A 19,009-nucleotide genomic window follows, 5' to 3' on the forward strand; every position below is an offset into this window, starting at 1 on the left:
TGTCATGGTCCAGGGCAGTGAGGCTGCACTCAGCTCTGTTGTGCAGGACTTCCCCACCCTAACGAAGATAGCGGAAAGCAACAAAGAAAAGGACAGCACCCCGACCTCTCCCCTCACCTCAGGCACCCCAACAGCAGGACCATCCTCCCCCCTGCCTGCCTACAACCACCAGAGCCAAGACCACACCACCATCAGCCTGTTGAGAGACAGGCTGGCTGTGATAGAGGTATGGGTTACTGAGCTGAAGGAGCAGCCCCTCAGCTACACCACCACCAGCCCAGACACAGAGCTTCTACAGGACCAGATCAACCAGTGCAGGACCCAGCTGAAGAACTCTGTCCAGGAGCTGAGAGAGAGCCTTACCACAGCTCTGGAGGAGGTAAAGGTCACCATGATGAGAGAGCCTTACCACAGCTCTGGAGGAGGTAAAGGTCACCATGATGAGAGAGCCTTATCACAGCTCTGGAGGAGGTAAAGGTCACCATGATGAGAGAGCCTTATCACAGCTCTGGAGGAGGTAAAGGTCACCATGATGAGAGAGCCTTACCACAGCTCTGGAGGAGGTAAAGGTCACCATGATGAGAGAGCCTTATCACAGCTCTGGAGGAGGTAAAGGTCACCATGATGAGAGAGTCTTACCACAGCGCTGGAGGAGGTAAACGTCAGCATGAGGAGAGAGCCTTACCACAGCTCTTGAGGAGGTAAAGGCCACCATGAGGAGAGAGCTGGTGCAGGTAAAGGAGGAGATGGCAAAGGAGTTGTCTGGCATCAAGAGGGTGCTGCAGCACAGAGAGCAGACTGTAGAGACTCCTAGAGAGAAGCTGCAGCCCCCCACCACCCCTAACAACCCCACCACCCCTAACACCCCCACTGACCCACCTTTACCCACAACCCCCCCCATACCGACAACACTTTACCCACACCCCCAGTCAACAAGAGGGCTCACATGGAAACACCTACTACAGAGAGAAGCTCTCTGGCCCCCCCTGACACACCCCCACACGCCCCTCCATGTACACAGGCCCTGTGTACTCCAGCCCCAGACCGTAAACGCACTAATCTGGTAAAACCCGCTGAGGTGGCCATCCTCATTGACTCAAATGGGAAATTCCTCCAAGAAGATAAACTCTTCCCACAACACAAGGTGCGCAAAATATGTTGCCCAAAAACACAGGATGCACTCCACATCCTGTCCCAGCCTGACTTTGGCACACCAGGCCACATTATTATTCACACCGGCACCAACAACCTGCGAGAGGAGCAGGAGAGAGTAGGCAGCCTGGTCAACAGAATAGCAGAGAGGGCCTCTGAGCGGTTCCCCAACTCCCACATCACCATCTCCACTCTGCTGCCCCGCAAAGACTTTCATCCCCATACCATTCAGAAAGTCAACGCTGACATCACCAGAGGGTGTGGCCTACTCCCGAACGTACACGTTGCTCACCACCCAACAATCACCCCAGAGCATCTGCACGACCACTCCCATCTGAGGAAACAGACATTAGGGATGTTTACCAAGTCTCTAAAGGACGTGGCACTTGGTAGACAAACACCTCATGCCGTATTGGACAGAGGACCACCCAGAGACCCCTACCAGACCACTGCACCAACAAGGAGCCCCAGGCCCCTTCAACGCCACACCAGACCCAGCGCACCCCACAGGCCCCACCCACCACCAGACCATCACCACTTCCATCGGCTTAGCCAGACCGGACCGGGCCCAGCCTACTACCCCGCATCAGACCACCACCCCTACCAGACCAGAGAGGAAGCCCCACGGCCCAGACCTGGTCCCCCTCCACTCCACAGGGCCCAACAGTAGGACCAGCGCAGCTACGCAGAGGTCGTCAGAGGACAGGAGAACCTTGTAGGATTAAGTGAGATTAAACAGCTCCTCCAATACATCTGCACTAAACTGCACTAAACACACACACACACACACACACACACACACACACACACACACACACACACACACACACACACACACCTATTGTACTCAAATGTACTTGTTCAATGAATAGGAATGTTTATATATATAACAGAAAGAATGTTAGCTGTTATCCTGTTTATCTCGCTCTTAACAACTTAATAGTTAGTAGTCACAGTATTTCTGACTGCTATTCTTTCTTTTGTAACATGAAATCGCTATCAGTTAGCATGTGGAACATTCAGGGCCTAAACTCATCAACCTTTGGACTGAAGAGTTTAGCACTGGAGTTCAACAAAAACCTTAAAGATGTTGATGTCATCATTCTGCAGGAGACATGGTGTAAGGCTGACATTGTCACTCACTGTCCCACAGGTTACAGAGAGGTAATTGTACCGTCACAGAAACACAGCTCTGTCAATAGAGGCAGAGACTCTGGAGGACTGATCATTTGGTACAAATCCGAACTACAACATCTAATTGACCCCCTCAAAATTGGCAAATATCACATTTGGTTAAAACTGAAAAAAGAACTTGTACTGACAGAAAAAGATGTGTTCCTTTGCGCAATTTATATCCCCCCCTCAGAATCCCCATATTACTCAGAGGAGATCTTCCCCACCCTTGAGGAAGAGACGTGCCATTTCCAGGCCCAGGGAAATGTGCTCATCTGTGGGGACACAAATGCGCGCACAGGAACACTACCTGATCTAACGAGCACACGAGGGGACAGCTTTATTACAGGCCATACTGTTTCTAACTGCCTTAATCTCCCCCATAGAAACAACAGTGACAGCACCGTCAACAAAAACGGAAGGGATCTTTTGCAGCTCTGTAGAAGCCTGGGTCTGTACTTTGTCAATGGTAGGTTACGGGGGGACTCTTTGGGGAGATTCACCTACTGCTCACCTCTTGGCCACAGTACAGTAGACTATATGATCACAGACATTGACCCTTTCTCTCTCAGCTCATTCACTGTCAAGCCACTAACACCTCTGTCTGATCACAGCCAAATTACATTGTTCCTCAAAAGAACAGACATGGAAACAACCACACATTCACAGCCCAGTAAGCTGTACAACATCAGACATTCATACAGATGGGCCCAAAACAGCACAGAAGAATACCAGAAAGCAACCTGGAACCAAAATATCCAAACACTCTTAGATAACTTTCTGGATACCACATTCACTCACAGTAAAGAAGGCATCAATCTAGCAGTACAAAACATCAACTATATATTCAGGCAAACGGCAAAAGAAGCACAATTGAAATTGATAAAAAACAAAACAAAAAAGATCACAGATGACAACTGGTTTGATGCAGATTGTAAAATTATAAGAAAAAAAATTAGAACACTATCCAACCAAAAGCACAGAGACCCAAATAATGGTGAATTACGCCTTCATTACTGTGAGACTTTAAAACTCTATAAACGTACACTCAGAACCAAAAAAGCCCAGTACAACAGAAAGCAGCTGATGCTAATTGAGGAGTCCATAAACACAAACAACTTCTGGCAAAATTGGAAAAAATTCAAGAAATCTAAACAAGAGGAATTAGCGATACAAAATGGTGACATATGGACAACCCATTTTAAAACACTCTACAACACCGTTCAAATTGACACAAACGCAGAACAACGCCAAATTCATGAGAAGTTGAATGGATTAGAAAAAGCTATAAAGGACAACCAAAATCCACTGGACTCCCCAATTACTGACCAGGAGCTCTATAAGAAACTTCAGGCTCTCAAATTTAAAAAGGCATGCGGACCTGATGGCATCCTAAATGAGATGCTCAAACTCACTAGTGCAAAATTTCAATTGGCCATATTAAAACTGTTTAATTTGATCCTGAGTGTAGGTTATTTCCCTGACATCTGGAATCAAGGACTCATAACCCCAATCTTTAAAAACGGAGACAAATTTGACCCTAACAATTACAGAGGCATTTGTGTGAACAGTAACCTGGGGAAGGTTTTCTGTAGTATTATAAATGTAAGAGTTCTAAACTTCCTTAATAAGCACAATGTCTTGAGTAAAAGCCAAATTGGATTTATACCAAAACATCGCACGACCGATCATATTTACACCCTACACACCCTGATAGGTAAACATGTCCACCAAAATAATACCAAAATATACGCTTGCTTTATCAACTTCCAAAAAGCATTTGATTCTATTTGGCATACAGGACTGTTCTACAAAGTTATTGAAAGTGGTGTAGGGGGTAAAACATATGACATAATTAAATCAATGTATACTGGCAATACGTGCAGCATTAAAATTGGCAAGAAAAGAACAGAATTCTTTAACCAGGGGCGGGGCCTTCGTCAGGGTTGTAATCTGAGCCCTGCACTCTTCAATATTTACATCAACGAATTGGCCACTATTCTAGATAAATCCTCAGCCCCTGGTGTTAGTCTCCATAATTCAGAGGTTAAATGCCTACTCTTCGCAGATGACCTATGCCTGTTGTCACCCACAGCACATGGCCTACAGCAGAGCCTGGATCTGCTAGAGCAGTACTGCCAGACCTGGGCCCTGGCAGTAAACCCCAAAAAGACTAAAATAATGATTTTCCAGAGAAGATCCAGATCTCAGGGAATTAGACCAAAGTTCTCAATTGGTACAAAATATATAGAGTACTGTAAACACTACAATTACTTAGGTTTAAAAATAAGCTCAACTGGACACCTTAATGAGGCAGTGAATGAACTGAGAGAGAAAGCACGCAGGGCATTCTACGCAATTAAAAAGCAAATTCAAATTGAAATACCTATTAAAATTTGGCTAAAACTAATTGAATATGTCATTGAACCAATTGCACTTTATGGCAGCGAGGTGTGGGGTCCACTTGCAAAACAAGATTTCATCAAATGGGACAAACATCCCATTGAAACCCTGCATGCAGAGTTCTGTAAGATTCTCCTACATGTCCAGAGGAAAACTACAAACAATGCATGCAGGGCAGAATTAGGCAAATATCCACTAATAATAAAAACTCAAAAAAGAGCAATTAAGTTTTGGAAACATCTAAAATACAGTGACCCCCTCTCATATCACTACCAAGCCCTGCAATACCAAGAGCTGAGCAAAGAAAAGAGTCCCCTCATCCAGCTGGTCCTGGGGCTGAGTTCACTAACCTGTTCTACTAACACACTGAAGCCTCAGGACCAGAACATCCAATCAATCAGAATAAACCAAATTACAACACAGTCAAAACAAAACTACATTGCTTATTGGGAAACACAAGCACAAGCACAGAGCAAAATGCAGTGCTATCTGGCCGTAAATCGACATTACACCCTGGCTAACTATTTGACTATGGTTACCGATCAAAACCTTAGAAAAACCTTGACAAAGTACAGGCTCAGTGAGCACAGCCTTGCCATTGAGAAGGGTAGACACAGGAAAACCTGGCTCTCTGTAGAGGAAAGGCTGTGCAACCACTGCACCACAGCAGAACCTGAGACGGAGCTGCATTTCCTGACAAAATGTCAAAAATATAAAACAATTAGAGAGTGTCATTTCCCCAAATTCGAAACCTTTATTCAAGGTTTTAAAGCCCTCTCTGATGAGGATAGGCTACCCGTCCTGTTGGGGGAGGACGCAGAGAGCTGTGGGTTGGCAGCGCACTACATTGCTGCCTGCCATAAGTTGAGGGACAGTGTCTGACAGACCAATCAACCTGCACATGTCCTCTACTGTATGTTTATTGTTATTGTTGAATGTATGGTTATTTTGACACTTAGTTATTGTTGTTACTGTTGTCCCGTTGACCATTTTGATTCTCATTTTTATATTGTAAATAAGCTTTGGCAATATGTACATTGTTACGTCATGCCAATAAAGCAAATTGAATTGAATTGAATTGAGAGAGAGAGCTAGCAGAGAGAGAGAGAGAGAGAGAGAGAGAGAGAGAGAGCTAGCAGAGAGAGAGAGAGAGAGAGAGAGAGAGAGAGAGCTAGCAGAGAGAGAGAGAGAGAGAGAGAGCTAGCAGAGAGAGAGAGAGAGAGAGCTAGCAGAGAGAGAGAGAGAGAGAGAGAGAGAGCTAGCAGAGAGAGAGAGAGAGCTAGCAGAGAGAGAGAGAGAGAGAGAGAGAGAGAGAGAGAACTGGCAGAGAGACTGAGCTGAGAGCTGGCAGAGAGACTGAGCTGAGAGCTGGCAGAGAGAGAGAGAGAGACTGAGCTGAGAGCTGGCAGAGCGAGAGAGAGACTGAGCTGAGAGCTGGCAGAGAGAGAGAGAGAGACTGAGCTGAGAGCTGGCAGAGAGAGAGAGAGAGAGAGAGAGAGAGAGAGAGAGAGAGAGAGAGACTGAGCTGAGAGCTGGCAGAGAGAGAGAGAGACTGAGCTGAGAGCTGGCAGAGAGAGAGACTGAGCTGAGAGTTGAGAGAGAGAGTGACTGAGCTGAGAGCTGGCAGAGAGAGAGACAGAGCTGAGAGCTGGCAGAGAGAGAGAGAAAGATAGATAGAGGAAGAGAGAGAGAGGGAGAGGAGATGGAGAGAGGAGAGAGAGATACAGTGCATTTGGAAAGTATTCAGAACCCTTTTTCCACATTTTGTTACGTTACAGCCTTATTCTAAAAGGGATTCAATAAAAATGTTCCCTCATCAATCTACACACAATACCCCATTATGACATCACAATACCCCGTAATGACATCACGATACCCCGTAATGACATCACGATACCCCGTAATGACATCACGATACCCCGTAATGACATCACGATACCCCGTAATGACATCACGATACCCCGTAATGACATCACGATACCCCGTAATGACATCACGATTCCCCGTAATGACATCACGATACCCCATAATGACATCACGATACCCCGTAATGACATCACGATACCCCATAATGACATCACGATACCCCGTAATGACATCACGATACCCCGTAATGACATCACGATACCCCGTAATGACATCACGATACCCCGTAATGACATCACAATACCCCATAATGACATCACAATACCCCGTAATGACATCACAATACCCCATAATGACAAAGCAAAAACAGGTTTTTAGAAATGTTTGCAAATAAAAATACAATTCAGACCCTTTGCTATGAGACTTGACATTGAGCTCAGGTGCATCCTGTTTTCATTGATCATCCTTGAGATGTTTCTACAACTTGATTGGAGCCCACCTGTGGTCAATTTAATTCTGTGGTAAATTCAATTGATTGGACATGATTTGGAAAGAAACACACCTGTCTATATAAGGTCACACAGTTGACATGTCAGAGCAAAAACCCAGCCATGAGGTCGAAGGAATTGTCCGTAGAGCTCTGAGACAGGATTGTGTCGAAGCACAGATCTGGGGAAGGGTATCAAAACATTCCTGCAGTGATGCCCCCCATCCAACCTGACAGAGCTTGAGACGATCTGCAGGGAAGAATGGGAGAAACTCCCCAAATACAGGTGTGCCAAGCTTGTAGCGTCATACCCAAGAAGACTCAAGACTGTAATCGCTGCCAAAGGTGCTTCAACAAAGTACTGAGTAAAGGGTCTGAACACTTATGTAAATACAATACAACAAAATTCTGAAAACCTATTTTTGCATTGTCATTATGGGTTATCGTGATGTCATTACGGGGTATTGTGATGTCATTATGAGGTATTGTGATGTCATTACGGGGTATTGTGATGTCATTACGGGGTATTGTGATGTCATTACGGGGTATTGTGATGTCATTACGGGGTATTGTGATGTCATTACGGGGTATTGTGTTGTCATTATGGGTTATTGTGTATAAATTGATGAGAGAGAGAAAAACCGATATACTCCATTTCAGAATAAGGCTGTAACTTATGAAAATGTGGACCAATTGGAGGAATACTTTGAGAATGGCCTGTATATATGGTGATAACCCCAAGATAGAGCTGCAGGATACACAGCATCATCAGTGCTTGAGGTCTGCAACGCTGTAGTCCAACACAGACAGGAACGTACACCGTAGCGGCTCTCGTCTGGCCTCTAAAGGAAAAACACAGCCTTATGCCCGTACACCGTAGCGGCTCTCGTCTGGCCTCTAAAGGAAAAACACAGCCTTATGCCCGTAATAAAACCTTCTCTCAACTTCAGCTTCTTCTCCAGGTTCTCAACAGGACTAGTGAAGTTCTCATCCAAACTACCAGATATTTCTAGTTTATAACGTATCAGATCAACAGCTTTCTAGTGAACAAACGGATGTTTTAAGCAAAGGGTTTTTCCTTTGTATCATATACAGTTACAAACCCCCTTTCAAGTCAATATGAAAAGTGACTACAGAGACTGAGTGCCACATTTACAACGTCAACCATCCAGGGGTCAAACAAATGCCCTCATGACTTAATGAATTATCCTTCATTATCAGATAAGGAAGGTGGGATTAGTGATTCCTAATAGTAACATGTATATTAAACATGTGTACAATAGATTTTTGATGATACCTCCAACTACAAAATCGAAGTGAATAAAAGTCCTTCGATAAAGGACTACAAAATAAAATGTTTGACAGAACAGGAATTGAAATATCTTTGTCCCAAAAACCTCCAGTTTCAATCGTTTTATGGTCCTGTTAAAGGTTGACAAAAATCAGACCCTCCTTTAAGACGTTTCAGGAACCGGCTCCCTAAATGAAAAACGGTCTGACGTGGGACTTTCACATTCATCCATTAGTCAAACAGTTGCTATTTAAAAAGACACCACTGACTTTCTAATGAAACTACAACATAGACAAAGTTATAAGTGACGGGTGTCTTGACGTCTCATCTCTGTACTTTCTGAATGATGGAGGCACGGTGGCCTTCTAGGTCTTCCTCTCCAACCAGCGACATGCCAACAAATTACAGCATTCAACTAGTTGTCACTAAAAAAAACTAGTTTCTATTTGACAGACTACCTCCAGACCCTTGGAACAGTGATGGGAAACCCCTATTATCTCCTAACTACACAAATCTTTTCGTGAAGAAATTCACATTGGATTTAATCCTCCTGTCTAATATTGGACCCACTAAACAGACGATTGCTTTGTGATCTGGACGGGATCCCAACTTACTGAACTCTAGAGGACAATCCATTTCCTTCACTATGGAAAATAACATTACGTCTATACATTTCTTAGATGTATTTGTTACAAAAAAAGGAACAATCTCTAAGTACTACAGTTTAACGATCAGCTGTCAGTATAGTATTTTTATCATCCTGTCCCCATAAAAAGAGATTTACCAGTCAGCCAACTTCATAGACTGTGTCACATCTGTAACACATAGGAAAATATATTGAAAGACAATCACATTCTCTCTGTGAGCGTTTCTGATCGAGAGCTGGAGGGATGAAGCTCCAAAACAAGTTAAAATAACAGAAGCCAGTTACTTAATGAATCTCAACAAGAACAAACCGTTTTCTGACCTAGTGTGTCTGAGGTTAGGACAGTTCCTGACCTAGTGTGACTGAGGTTAGGACAGTTCCTGACCTAGTGTGACTGAGGTTAGGACAGTTCCTGACCTAGTGTGACTGAGGTTAGGACAGTTCCTGACCTAGTGTGACTGAGGTTAGGACAGTTCCTGACCTAGTGTGTCTGAGGTTAGGACAGTTCCTGACCTAGTGTGACTGACGTTAGGACAGTTCCTGACCTAGTGTGACTGACGTTAGGACAGTTCCTGACCTAGTGTGACTGAGGTTAGGACAGTTCCTGACCTAGTGTGACTGGGGTTAGGACAGTTCCTGACCTAGTGTGACTGAGGTTAGGACAGTTCCTGACCTAGTGTGACTGAGGTTAAGGTTAGGACAGTTCCTGACCTAGTGTGACTGAGGTTAAGGTTAGGACAGTTTCTGACCTAGTGTGACTGAGGTTAAGGTTAGGACAGTTCCTGACCTAGTGTGACTGAGGTTAGGACAGTTTCTGACCTAGTGTGACTGAGGTTAAGTTTAGGACAGTTTCTGACCTAGAGTGACTGAGGTTAAGGTTAGGACAGTTTCTGACCTAGTGTGACTGAGGTTAAGGTTAGGACAGTTTCTGACCTAGTGTGTCTTTGAGGTTCTTGACGATGGATGCCTTCCTGGCGCTGTTCTTCCTCTCGACATAGTTGGAGGGTACGAAGCCGGTCCTGTTGGTGGCGTTACGGACCCTCCACCAGGACTTACTGTCGTCCAGCAGCCACAGACGCTCGTTCTTCTTAATGTCCAACTCCTGGTCCTGCTGAGCCAGGTAGTCAAACTTGGCGATGACAATCACCTCTTCTGTCATCTTGGACCTCTGGACCTGAGAGACAGAGAGAGGATACACGGTTTAGTTCTGTCATCTTGGACTTGGGGAACAGAGATGAGTTACATGTCAGGTTAATTTAAACTCCAACCAGCAACAACACACACTCCAATCACCTCGTCTCTCACCGTGGATCTGGGGCAATATTACACAGTGCATTTTCACACATTTTGTTAGGTTACAGCCTTATTCTAAAATGGATTAAATCGTTTTTCCCCATCATCAATCTACACACAATACCCCATAATGACAAAACAAAAACAGGTTTTAGAACATTTTGCAAATGTATAAACAATAAACTGAAATATCACATTTACGTAAGTATTCAGACCCTTTACTCAGTACTTTGTTGAAGCACCTTTGTCAGTGATTACAGCCTCGAGTCTTCTTGGGTATGACGCTACAAGCTTGGCACACCTGTGTCATGCCTCTCCTGTGAGGATCCAGAGATCAGGAGAGTGGATCAGCGTCTACAGGGGGGGGGGGGGGGGGTTTATGACACCTCACGTCGATCGGACATTGCAGCAGACGACTCCCGTCTGGTGTCTAGTATGGGTGAATGGAATGTCTCTGTGTTACAGAAGAGTTTGCCGCCTAAAACTTCAACATCGAACAACGAACGCTGGGACAATATTTTTAAACATCCGAATGTTGGGAATGATGGGAGATGGAATACGGAAAATTAACGTTTATTTTGTGATGTCATTCAAATTGGTATAAAGACATTATAACGAAAACATTGCAACTTGGGAGAGCTTTTACACGGTGTATATCAGGTTTACATCCTTTACGTTGTGTAGAAAATATCAAGGATAAAAGAGAATGTTTTCGTGACGATAGGATTGTGATTTTAGTTCTCAAAACAGGATCCTAGTTATTATGCTAACTTGTCTCGTAACTAGCCATGTCCCAGGTAGCATGTCAGCATATACCCGAGGGTATAAAAGATTGTGTTAATAATTAACATGGGAGACTAAAACGGACCACATTAGTCACGACCGTGGAACTCAACACGAGGTTGAAGAACACAAAGGAACCTCTAACAATGCTACGGTTGAGTAGCTGTCCTAAGCACTGTATCTAAGAACGTTAATTTAAGTAGGACAATCCGGTTATTCTCTCCAAATCATCGTCAGCTACACTGCTCTCATCACAACTCTGAGGATCATCGACACGGCGGATTAGCCGTCCTCAGGAGACCACTCTGAGGATCATCAACACGGCTGATTATCCGTCCTAAGGAGACCACTCTCACTCTGAGGATCATGGACACGACTGATTATCCGTCCTCAGGAGACCACTCTGAGGATCATCAACACGGCGGATTAGCCGTCCTCAGGAGACCGCTCTGAGGATCATCAACACGGCTGATTATCCGTCCTCAGGAGACCACTCTGAGGATCATCGACACGGCTGATTATCCGTCCTCAGGAGACCACTCTCACTCTGAGGATCATGGACACGACTGATTATCCGTCCTCAGGAGACCACTCTGAGGATCATCAACACGGCTGATTATCCGTCCTCAGGAGACCACTCTGAGGATCATCGACACGGCTGATTATCCGTCCTCAGGAGACCACTCTCACTCTGAGGATCATGGACACGACTGATTATCCGTCCTCAGGAGACCACTCTGAGGATCATCAACACGGCTGATTATCCGTCCTCAGGAGACCACTCTGAGGATCATCAACACGGCTGATTATCCGTCCTCAGGAGACCACTCTGAGGATCATCTACACGACTGATTATCCGTCCTCAGGAGACCACTCTGAGGATCATCAACACGGCTGATTATCCGTCCTCAGGAGACCACTCTGAGGATCATCTACACGACTGATTAGCCGTCCTCAGGAGACCACTCTGAGGATCATCAACACGGCTGATTATCCGTCCTCAGGAGACCACTCTGAGGATCATCAACACGGCTGATTATCCGTCCTCAGGAGACCACTCTTCCACAACGAGTGCAAGAAAACAGACAACTAAGAAGATGGATGGACATTGTGACCTCTTGCGGACAACCAGAGACTTACACCTGAGAACGAAGGAGAAGGCCATCTGAAGAAGATCGAACCCTTCTCACAAAGCGTAACCCTTTCCACGAAAACCTGGGCCCAACAGAGATACCAGACAAAGAACTTCAACACGTAAATATATGCATTACTTCTTACCCAAAGAGCGGCAGTTCGGGGCAAGGTATTAGGGTTATTTGCGAGTGTAGTTCCCAAATGTATCCAAGTATTGTTTCTCTCTCCATCTTGTGTAACAAGTGTCATATTGTGTAATTCCGCTAGGGACCTGTTGTCACAGAATTATGTTTCTAATCAATAACCTATATGTTTGTGTGTGTGTATACTGTGTTATCATTTAGTTAGTTAGTAAATAAATAATCAAATCAATTTGTGTGGTAAGGAACTATTAGTAAGACTCGGGTTTGTGCAGAATCATGAAGTCTGCGATGTTCAGAATGAGACTGATATGAGGAAATGATTAATTATCAAATCAAAATGTTAATAGTCACATGCGCCGAATGCAACAGGTGTAGACCTTACAGGTAAATGCTGAATACAACAGGTGTAGACCTTACAGGTAAATGCTGAATGCAACAGGTGTAGACCTTACAGGTAAATGCTGAATGCAACAGGTGTAGACCTTACAGGTAAATGCTGAATGCAACAGGTGTAGACCTTACAGGTAAATGCTGAATGCAACAGGTGTAGACCTTACAGGTAAATGCTGAATGCAACAGGTGTAGACCTTACAGGTAAATGCTGAATACAACAGGTGTAGACCTTACAGGTAAATGCTGAATACAACAGGTAAATGCTGAATACAACAGGTGTAGACCTTACAGTGAAATGCTGAATGCAACAGGTGTAGACCTTACAGGTAAATGCTGAATACAACAGGTGTAGTAGACCTCACAGTGAAATGCTGAATACAACAGGTGTAGACCTTACAGGTAAATGCTGAATGCAACAGGTGTAGACCTTACAGGTAAATGCTGAATACAACAGGTGTAGACCTTACAGGTAAATGCTGAATACAACAGGTGTAGACCTTACAGGTAAATGCTGAATACAACAGGTGTAGACCTTACAGGTAAATGCTGAATACAACAGGTGTAGACCTTACAGGTAAATGCTGAATACAACAGGTGTAGACCTTACAGGTAAATGCTGAATACAACAGGTGTAGACCTTACAGGTAAATGCTGAATGCAACAGGTGTAGACCTTACAGGTAAATGCTGAATACAACAGGTGTAGACCTTACAGGTAAATGCTGAATACAACAGGTGTAGACCTTACAGGTAAATGCTTTACTTACGAGCCTCTAACTAACAATGCAGTTAAATAAAACATATGGATAAGAATAAGAAATAAAAGTAACAAGTAATTAAAGAGCAACAGTAAAAAACAACAGCAAAACTATTGGGGTACCGGTACAGAGTCAATGTGCGGGGGCACCGGTTAGTTGAGGTAAAATGTACATGTAGGTAGAGTTATTAAAGTGACTTTTCATAGATGACAACAACGGAGAGTAGCGGCGATGTAAAAGAGGGGAGATGGAAATAGTCTAGGTATCCATTTGATTAGGTGTTCAGGAGTCGTATGGCTTGGGCGCAGAAGCTGTGTAGAAGCCTCTTGGACCTAGACTTGGCGCTCCGGTACCACTTGCCATGCGGTAGCAGAGAGAACAGTCTATGACTAAGGTGGCTGGAGTCTGACAATTTTTAGGGCATTCTTCTGACACAGCCTGGTATAGAGGTCCTGGATGGCAGGAAGCTTGGCCCCAGTGATGCACTATAGTGTTGAACGCTGAGCTGTAGTCAACGAATAGCATTCTCACATAGGTGTTCCTTTTGTCCAGGTGAGAAAGGGCAGTGTGGAGTGCAATAGTGATTACATCATCTGAGGATCTGTTGGTGAGGTATGCAAATTGGAGTGGGGTCTAGGGTTTCTAGGATAATGGTGTTGATGTGAGCCATTCCCATTTAGGCAGGTTACCTTAGTGGTCTTGGCCACAGGCACTATGGTTGTCTGCTTAAAACATGTGGGTATTACAGACTAAGACAGGGAGAGGTTGAAAATGTCACTGAAGACACTTGCCAGTTGGTCCACGCATGCTCTGAGTACACGTCCTGGTAATTCGTCTGGCCCTGAGGCCTTGTGAATGTTGACTTGTTTAACCTGTTGAGGACAGAGGGCGCTGTTTTCACTTTGGGGGAAAATCGTGCCCAATTTAAACGGCCTCGTACTCAATTCTTGCTAGTACAATATGCATATTATTATTACTATTGGATAGAAAACACTCTCTAGTTTCTAAAACCGTTTGAATTATATCTGTGAGTAAAACAGAACTCATTTTGCAGCAAACTTCCTGACAGGAAGTGGAAAATCAGAAATCGATGCTCTGTTCTAGGGCCTGCCTATAAATGTCCTTGATATTTATTAGTATACATGCACTTCATACGTCTTCCACTAGATGTCGACAGGCAGTGAGAGAAGAAATGGAGTGTATAACATGATCTGGGGTCGAATAAAAGCTCTTTGTATGACGTGTCACCAGTTTCCTGTTTTCTGGAACGTGCGAGAAGTGACCTGGTATTGCCTTCTGAAAGGCTGTCGTTATAGACGACTAATATCTCCGGCTTTGATTTTATTTGATAAATGTGACAATATCATCGTAAAGTATGTTTTTTCAATATAGTTTTATTAGATTATTGAAATTTATTCGGGACGTTAGGCGTGTTGCGTTGTGTGCCTTTGTTCAGGAAGGATTTGTAAGTCGCTCTGGATAAGAGCGTCTGCTAAATTAAATGTAAATGTAAATGTAAGGAGAGCTTCGCGCTACTTTGCTAGCTTTCCGTGCTAATTGACTGGAGAAGAGGACATTCTAAAACCAAACAACGATTGTTCTGGACATTGATTGTTCTGGACAAAGGACCCCTTGTACAACATTCTGATGGAAGATCATCAAAAGTAGGACCCATTTTATGATGTTATTTCATATATCTGTCGAACATGTTGTACTAGTAGTTTGCGGCCAGCTTTTGGGTACGCTCTCGCCATAACGTAAACTGCATATCGTAATGAAGTTATTTTTAGAATTCTAACACGGCGATTGCATTAAGAACTAGTGTATCTATCATTTCCTATACAACATGTATTTTCTAGTAACGTTTATAAATAGTTATTTGGTCAGAATAGTTGTGTCATAAAAATATCTGCACATTCTGGGAAAAAGATGCTACGTTAGCACAATGTATAACCACTGATTTCAGCTCTAAATATGCACATTTTCGAACAAAACATAAGTGTATGTATAACCTGATGTTATAGGACTGTCATCTGATGAAGGTTTATGAAGGTTAGTGAAAATTAATATATTTTGCTGGTTTATTCCCTATCGCTAACGTGCCTATTGCTATCGCTAACGTGCCTTGATGAATGAATGCGGTAGTGTGGTAGGCTATTGTAGTAAGCTAATATAATGCTATATTGTGTTTTCGCTGTAAAACACTTTAAAAAATCGGAAATATTGTCTGGATTCACAAGATGCCTGTCTTTCATTTGCCCTACACCATCGAATATTCAGAAATGTTTTATGATGAGTATTTAGGTATTTGACGTTGGTGTCTGTAATTACTCTGGCTGCTTCAGTGCTATTTCTGACGGTAGCTGTGATGGTCCCGTGTGGCTCAGTTGGTAGAGCATGGCGCTTGCAACGCCAGGGTTGTGGGTTCATTCCCCACGGGGGGACCAGGATGAATATGTATGAACTTTCCAATTTGTAAGTCGCTCTGGATAAGAGCATCTGCTAAATGACTTAAATGTAAAATGTAATGGTAGCTGCAATGTAAAACTGATTTATACCTCAAATATGCACATTTTTCGAACAAAACATAGATTTATTGTATAACATGTTATAAGACTGTCATCTGATGAAGTTGTTTCTTGGTTAGTTTGGTTGGTTCTTGGTTAGTTAGTTTGGCTTTGTGCATGCTACCTGTGCTGTGAAAGATGTCTGTCCTTTTTTGTATTTGGTGGTGAGCTAACATAAATATATGTGGTGTTTTCGCTGTAAAACATTTAAAAAAATCGGACATGTTGACTGGATTCACAAGATGTGTATCTTTCATTTGCTGTATTGGACTTGTTAATGTGTGAAAGTTAAATATTTCTCAAAAATATTTTTTTAATTTCGCGCTCTGCCTTTTCAGTGGAATGTGGGAGGAGTTCCGCTAGCGGCACCCCAGTGCCAGACAGGTTAAAGGTCTTACTCACATCGGCTACGGAGATCGTGATCACACAGTCGCTGGAACACCTGATGCTCTCATTCATGCCTCAGTGTTACTTGCCTCGAAGCGAACATAGAAGTAGTTTAGCTCGTCTGGTAGGCTCGTGTCACTGGGCAGCTCTTGGCTGTACTTCCCTTTGTATTCTGTAATAGTTTGCAAGCCCTGCCACATCTGACTAGTATCAGAGCCGGTGTAGTACGATTCGATCTTAGTCCTGTATTGACGCTTTGCCTGTTTGATGGTTCGTCGGAGGGCATAGCAGGATTTCTTATAAGCTTCCGGGTTAGAGTCCCGCTCCTTGAAAGCGACAACTAATGTCGCGTTGGTAGGATATACGTGCGGATTAGCCACTCGTCGGCGGATCCTCACAAGCCACCCTGATCTCCTTCCGCGAAACCTCTTCTGTCTCTTTCTCCTGCAAATGACGGGGATGAGCGCCTGTTCGGGTGTCTGGAGTAAATCCCTCTCGTCCGAATCATTAAAGAAAACTTCCTCGTCCACTTCAAAGTGAGTAACTTTTCGGTCATAAGAGAAGGTAGCAGCAACATTATGTACAAAATAAGTTACAAACAATGTGAAATGGTCCCGTGTGGCTCAGTTGGTAGAGCATGGCGGTTGCAACGCCAGGGTTGTGGGTTCGATTCCCACGGGGGGCCAGTACAAAAAAAAAAAAGTATGAATGTATGTACTTGTAAGTCGCTCTGGATAAGAGCGTCTGCTAAATGACTTAAATGTAAATGTAAAAAAACAACTAAATATCACGGTTGGTTAAGAGCCCATAAAACGGCAGCTATGCCCTCCGGACATGGAGGTGGATGTTTTGGTCTCAACAGGCGGTTTAGTCTCAACAGACGGTTTAGTCTCAACAGATGGTTTAGTCTCAACAGATGGTTTAGTCTCAACAGACAACAGATGGTTTAGTCTCAACAGACAACAGACGGTTTAGTCTCAACAGATGGTTTAGTCTCAACAGACAACAGACGGTTTAGTCTCAACAGATGGTTTAGTCTCAACAGACAACAGACGGTTTAGTCTCAACAGATGGTTTAGTCTCAACAGACAACAGATGGTTTAGTCTCAACAGACAACAGATGGTTTAGTCTCAACAGATGGTTTAGTCTCAACAGACAACAGACGGTTTAGTCTCAACAGACGGTTTAGTCTCAACAGATGGTTTAGTCTCAACAGACGGTTTAGTCTCAACAGACGGTTTAGTCTCAACAGATGGTTTAGTCTCAACAGACGGTTTAGTCTCAACAGATGGTTTAGTCTCAACAGACGGTTTAGTCTCAACAGACGGTTTAGTCTCAACAGGCGGTTTAGTCTCAACAGGCGGTTTAGTCTCAACAGACGGTTTAGTCTCAACAGACAACAGATGGTTTAGTCTCAACAGATGGTTTAGTCTCAACAGACAACAGATGGTTTAGTCTCATAGCAAAGGGTCTGAATACTTACGTAAATAAGGTATGTCTTTTAATTTTTTATAAATTAGCAAACATTCTTAAAAACCTGTTTTCACTTCGTCATTGTGAGATTGTGTGTAGATTGAGGAAAACAATTAATTTAATCAATTTTAGAATAATAAGGCTGAAACGTAACAGGTCGAAAAAGTCAAGGGTCTGAATACTTTCCGAATGCTCTGTATATCACCTCCAAAATAACTTGTAACGTTACTGTATTTTAGCTAACAATTATTACATAAATCTATTTATAGGTTTGGCTAAACTTCCAGAATTACAAGCGAGCTAGCTAGTTACCTTGGAGGTTAATCTGACAATCTCAAAAACATGACCAAACTATTTTATATGAACCAACACACTGAACATCTTACCTGTACTGCATCAAAGCTGTCAACTTCAGAGTTACGATGCTTCGCTGATGACCTCTGATGACCTGAACAAGAGAAAACAGAGGAACCCCTTTTGTCAACAACGATGTTATTTTCATTGGAGATATATTGTGAGTGGTTTAACAGTGTTCAGGGCCCATCTAATCATCCCATATCAGAACATAATTATAACTAGGCATAATGAACCATTCACAACAAGATCAGAACATTTAGATGCTTCACAGCCCTGGATGGTTTCAACAGCCCTGGATGGTTTAGTGTCAACAGCCCTGGATGGTTTAGTGTCAACAGCCCTGGATGGTTTAGTGTCAACAGCCCTGGATGGTTTAGTGTCAACAGCCCTGGATGGTTTAGTGTCAACAGCCCTGGATGGTTTAGTGTCAACAGCCCTGGATGGTTTAGTGTCAACAGCCCTGGATGGTTTAGTGTCAACAGCCCTGGATGGTTTAGTGTCAACAGCCCTGGATGGTTTAGTGTCAGATGGTTTAGTGTCAACAGCCCTACATGGTTTAGTCTCAACAGCCCTGCATGGTTTAGTGTCAACAGCCCTGGATGGTTTAGTGTCAACAGCCCTGGATGGTTTAGTGTCAACAGCCCTGGATGGTTTAGTGTCAACAGCCCTGGATGGTTTAGTGTCAACAGCCCTGGATGGTTTA

At 43.6% G+C, this 19,009-nt stretch overlaps 1 protein-coding gene across 2 annotated transcripts in view; it reads right to left on the reverse strand.

Moving 5' to 3' along the window:
- nck1b (NCK adaptor protein 1b) overlaps window positions 1-19,009 on the reverse strand; it is a 159,004-nt gene that overhangs the window by 75,536 nt on the left and 64,459 nt on the right. For both annotated transcript variants that reach the window (XM_055882211.1, XM_055882210.1), the window contains exons 2-3: window positions 18,336-18,397; window positions 9,952-10,192 (exon numbers count right to left, since the gene is read on the reverse strand). In XM_055882211.1, coding sequence (XP_055738186.1) covers window positions 9,952-10,177 — 226 coding nt within the window. In that variant the 5' untranslated portion in view covers window positions 10,178-10,192; window positions 18,336-18,397. The remainder of the gene's footprint in view (window positions 1-9,951; window positions 10,193-18,335; window positions 18,398-19,009) is intronic.

This window comes from Salvelinus fontinalis, chromosome 25 (assembly GCF_029448725.1).
Source record: "Salvelinus fontinalis isolate EN_2023a chromosome 25, ASM2944872v1, whole genome shotgun sequence".
Classification (NCBI taxonomy): domain Eukaryota; kingdom Metazoa; phylum Chordata; class Actinopteri; order Salmoniformes; family Salmonidae; genus Salvelinus; species Salvelinus fontinalis.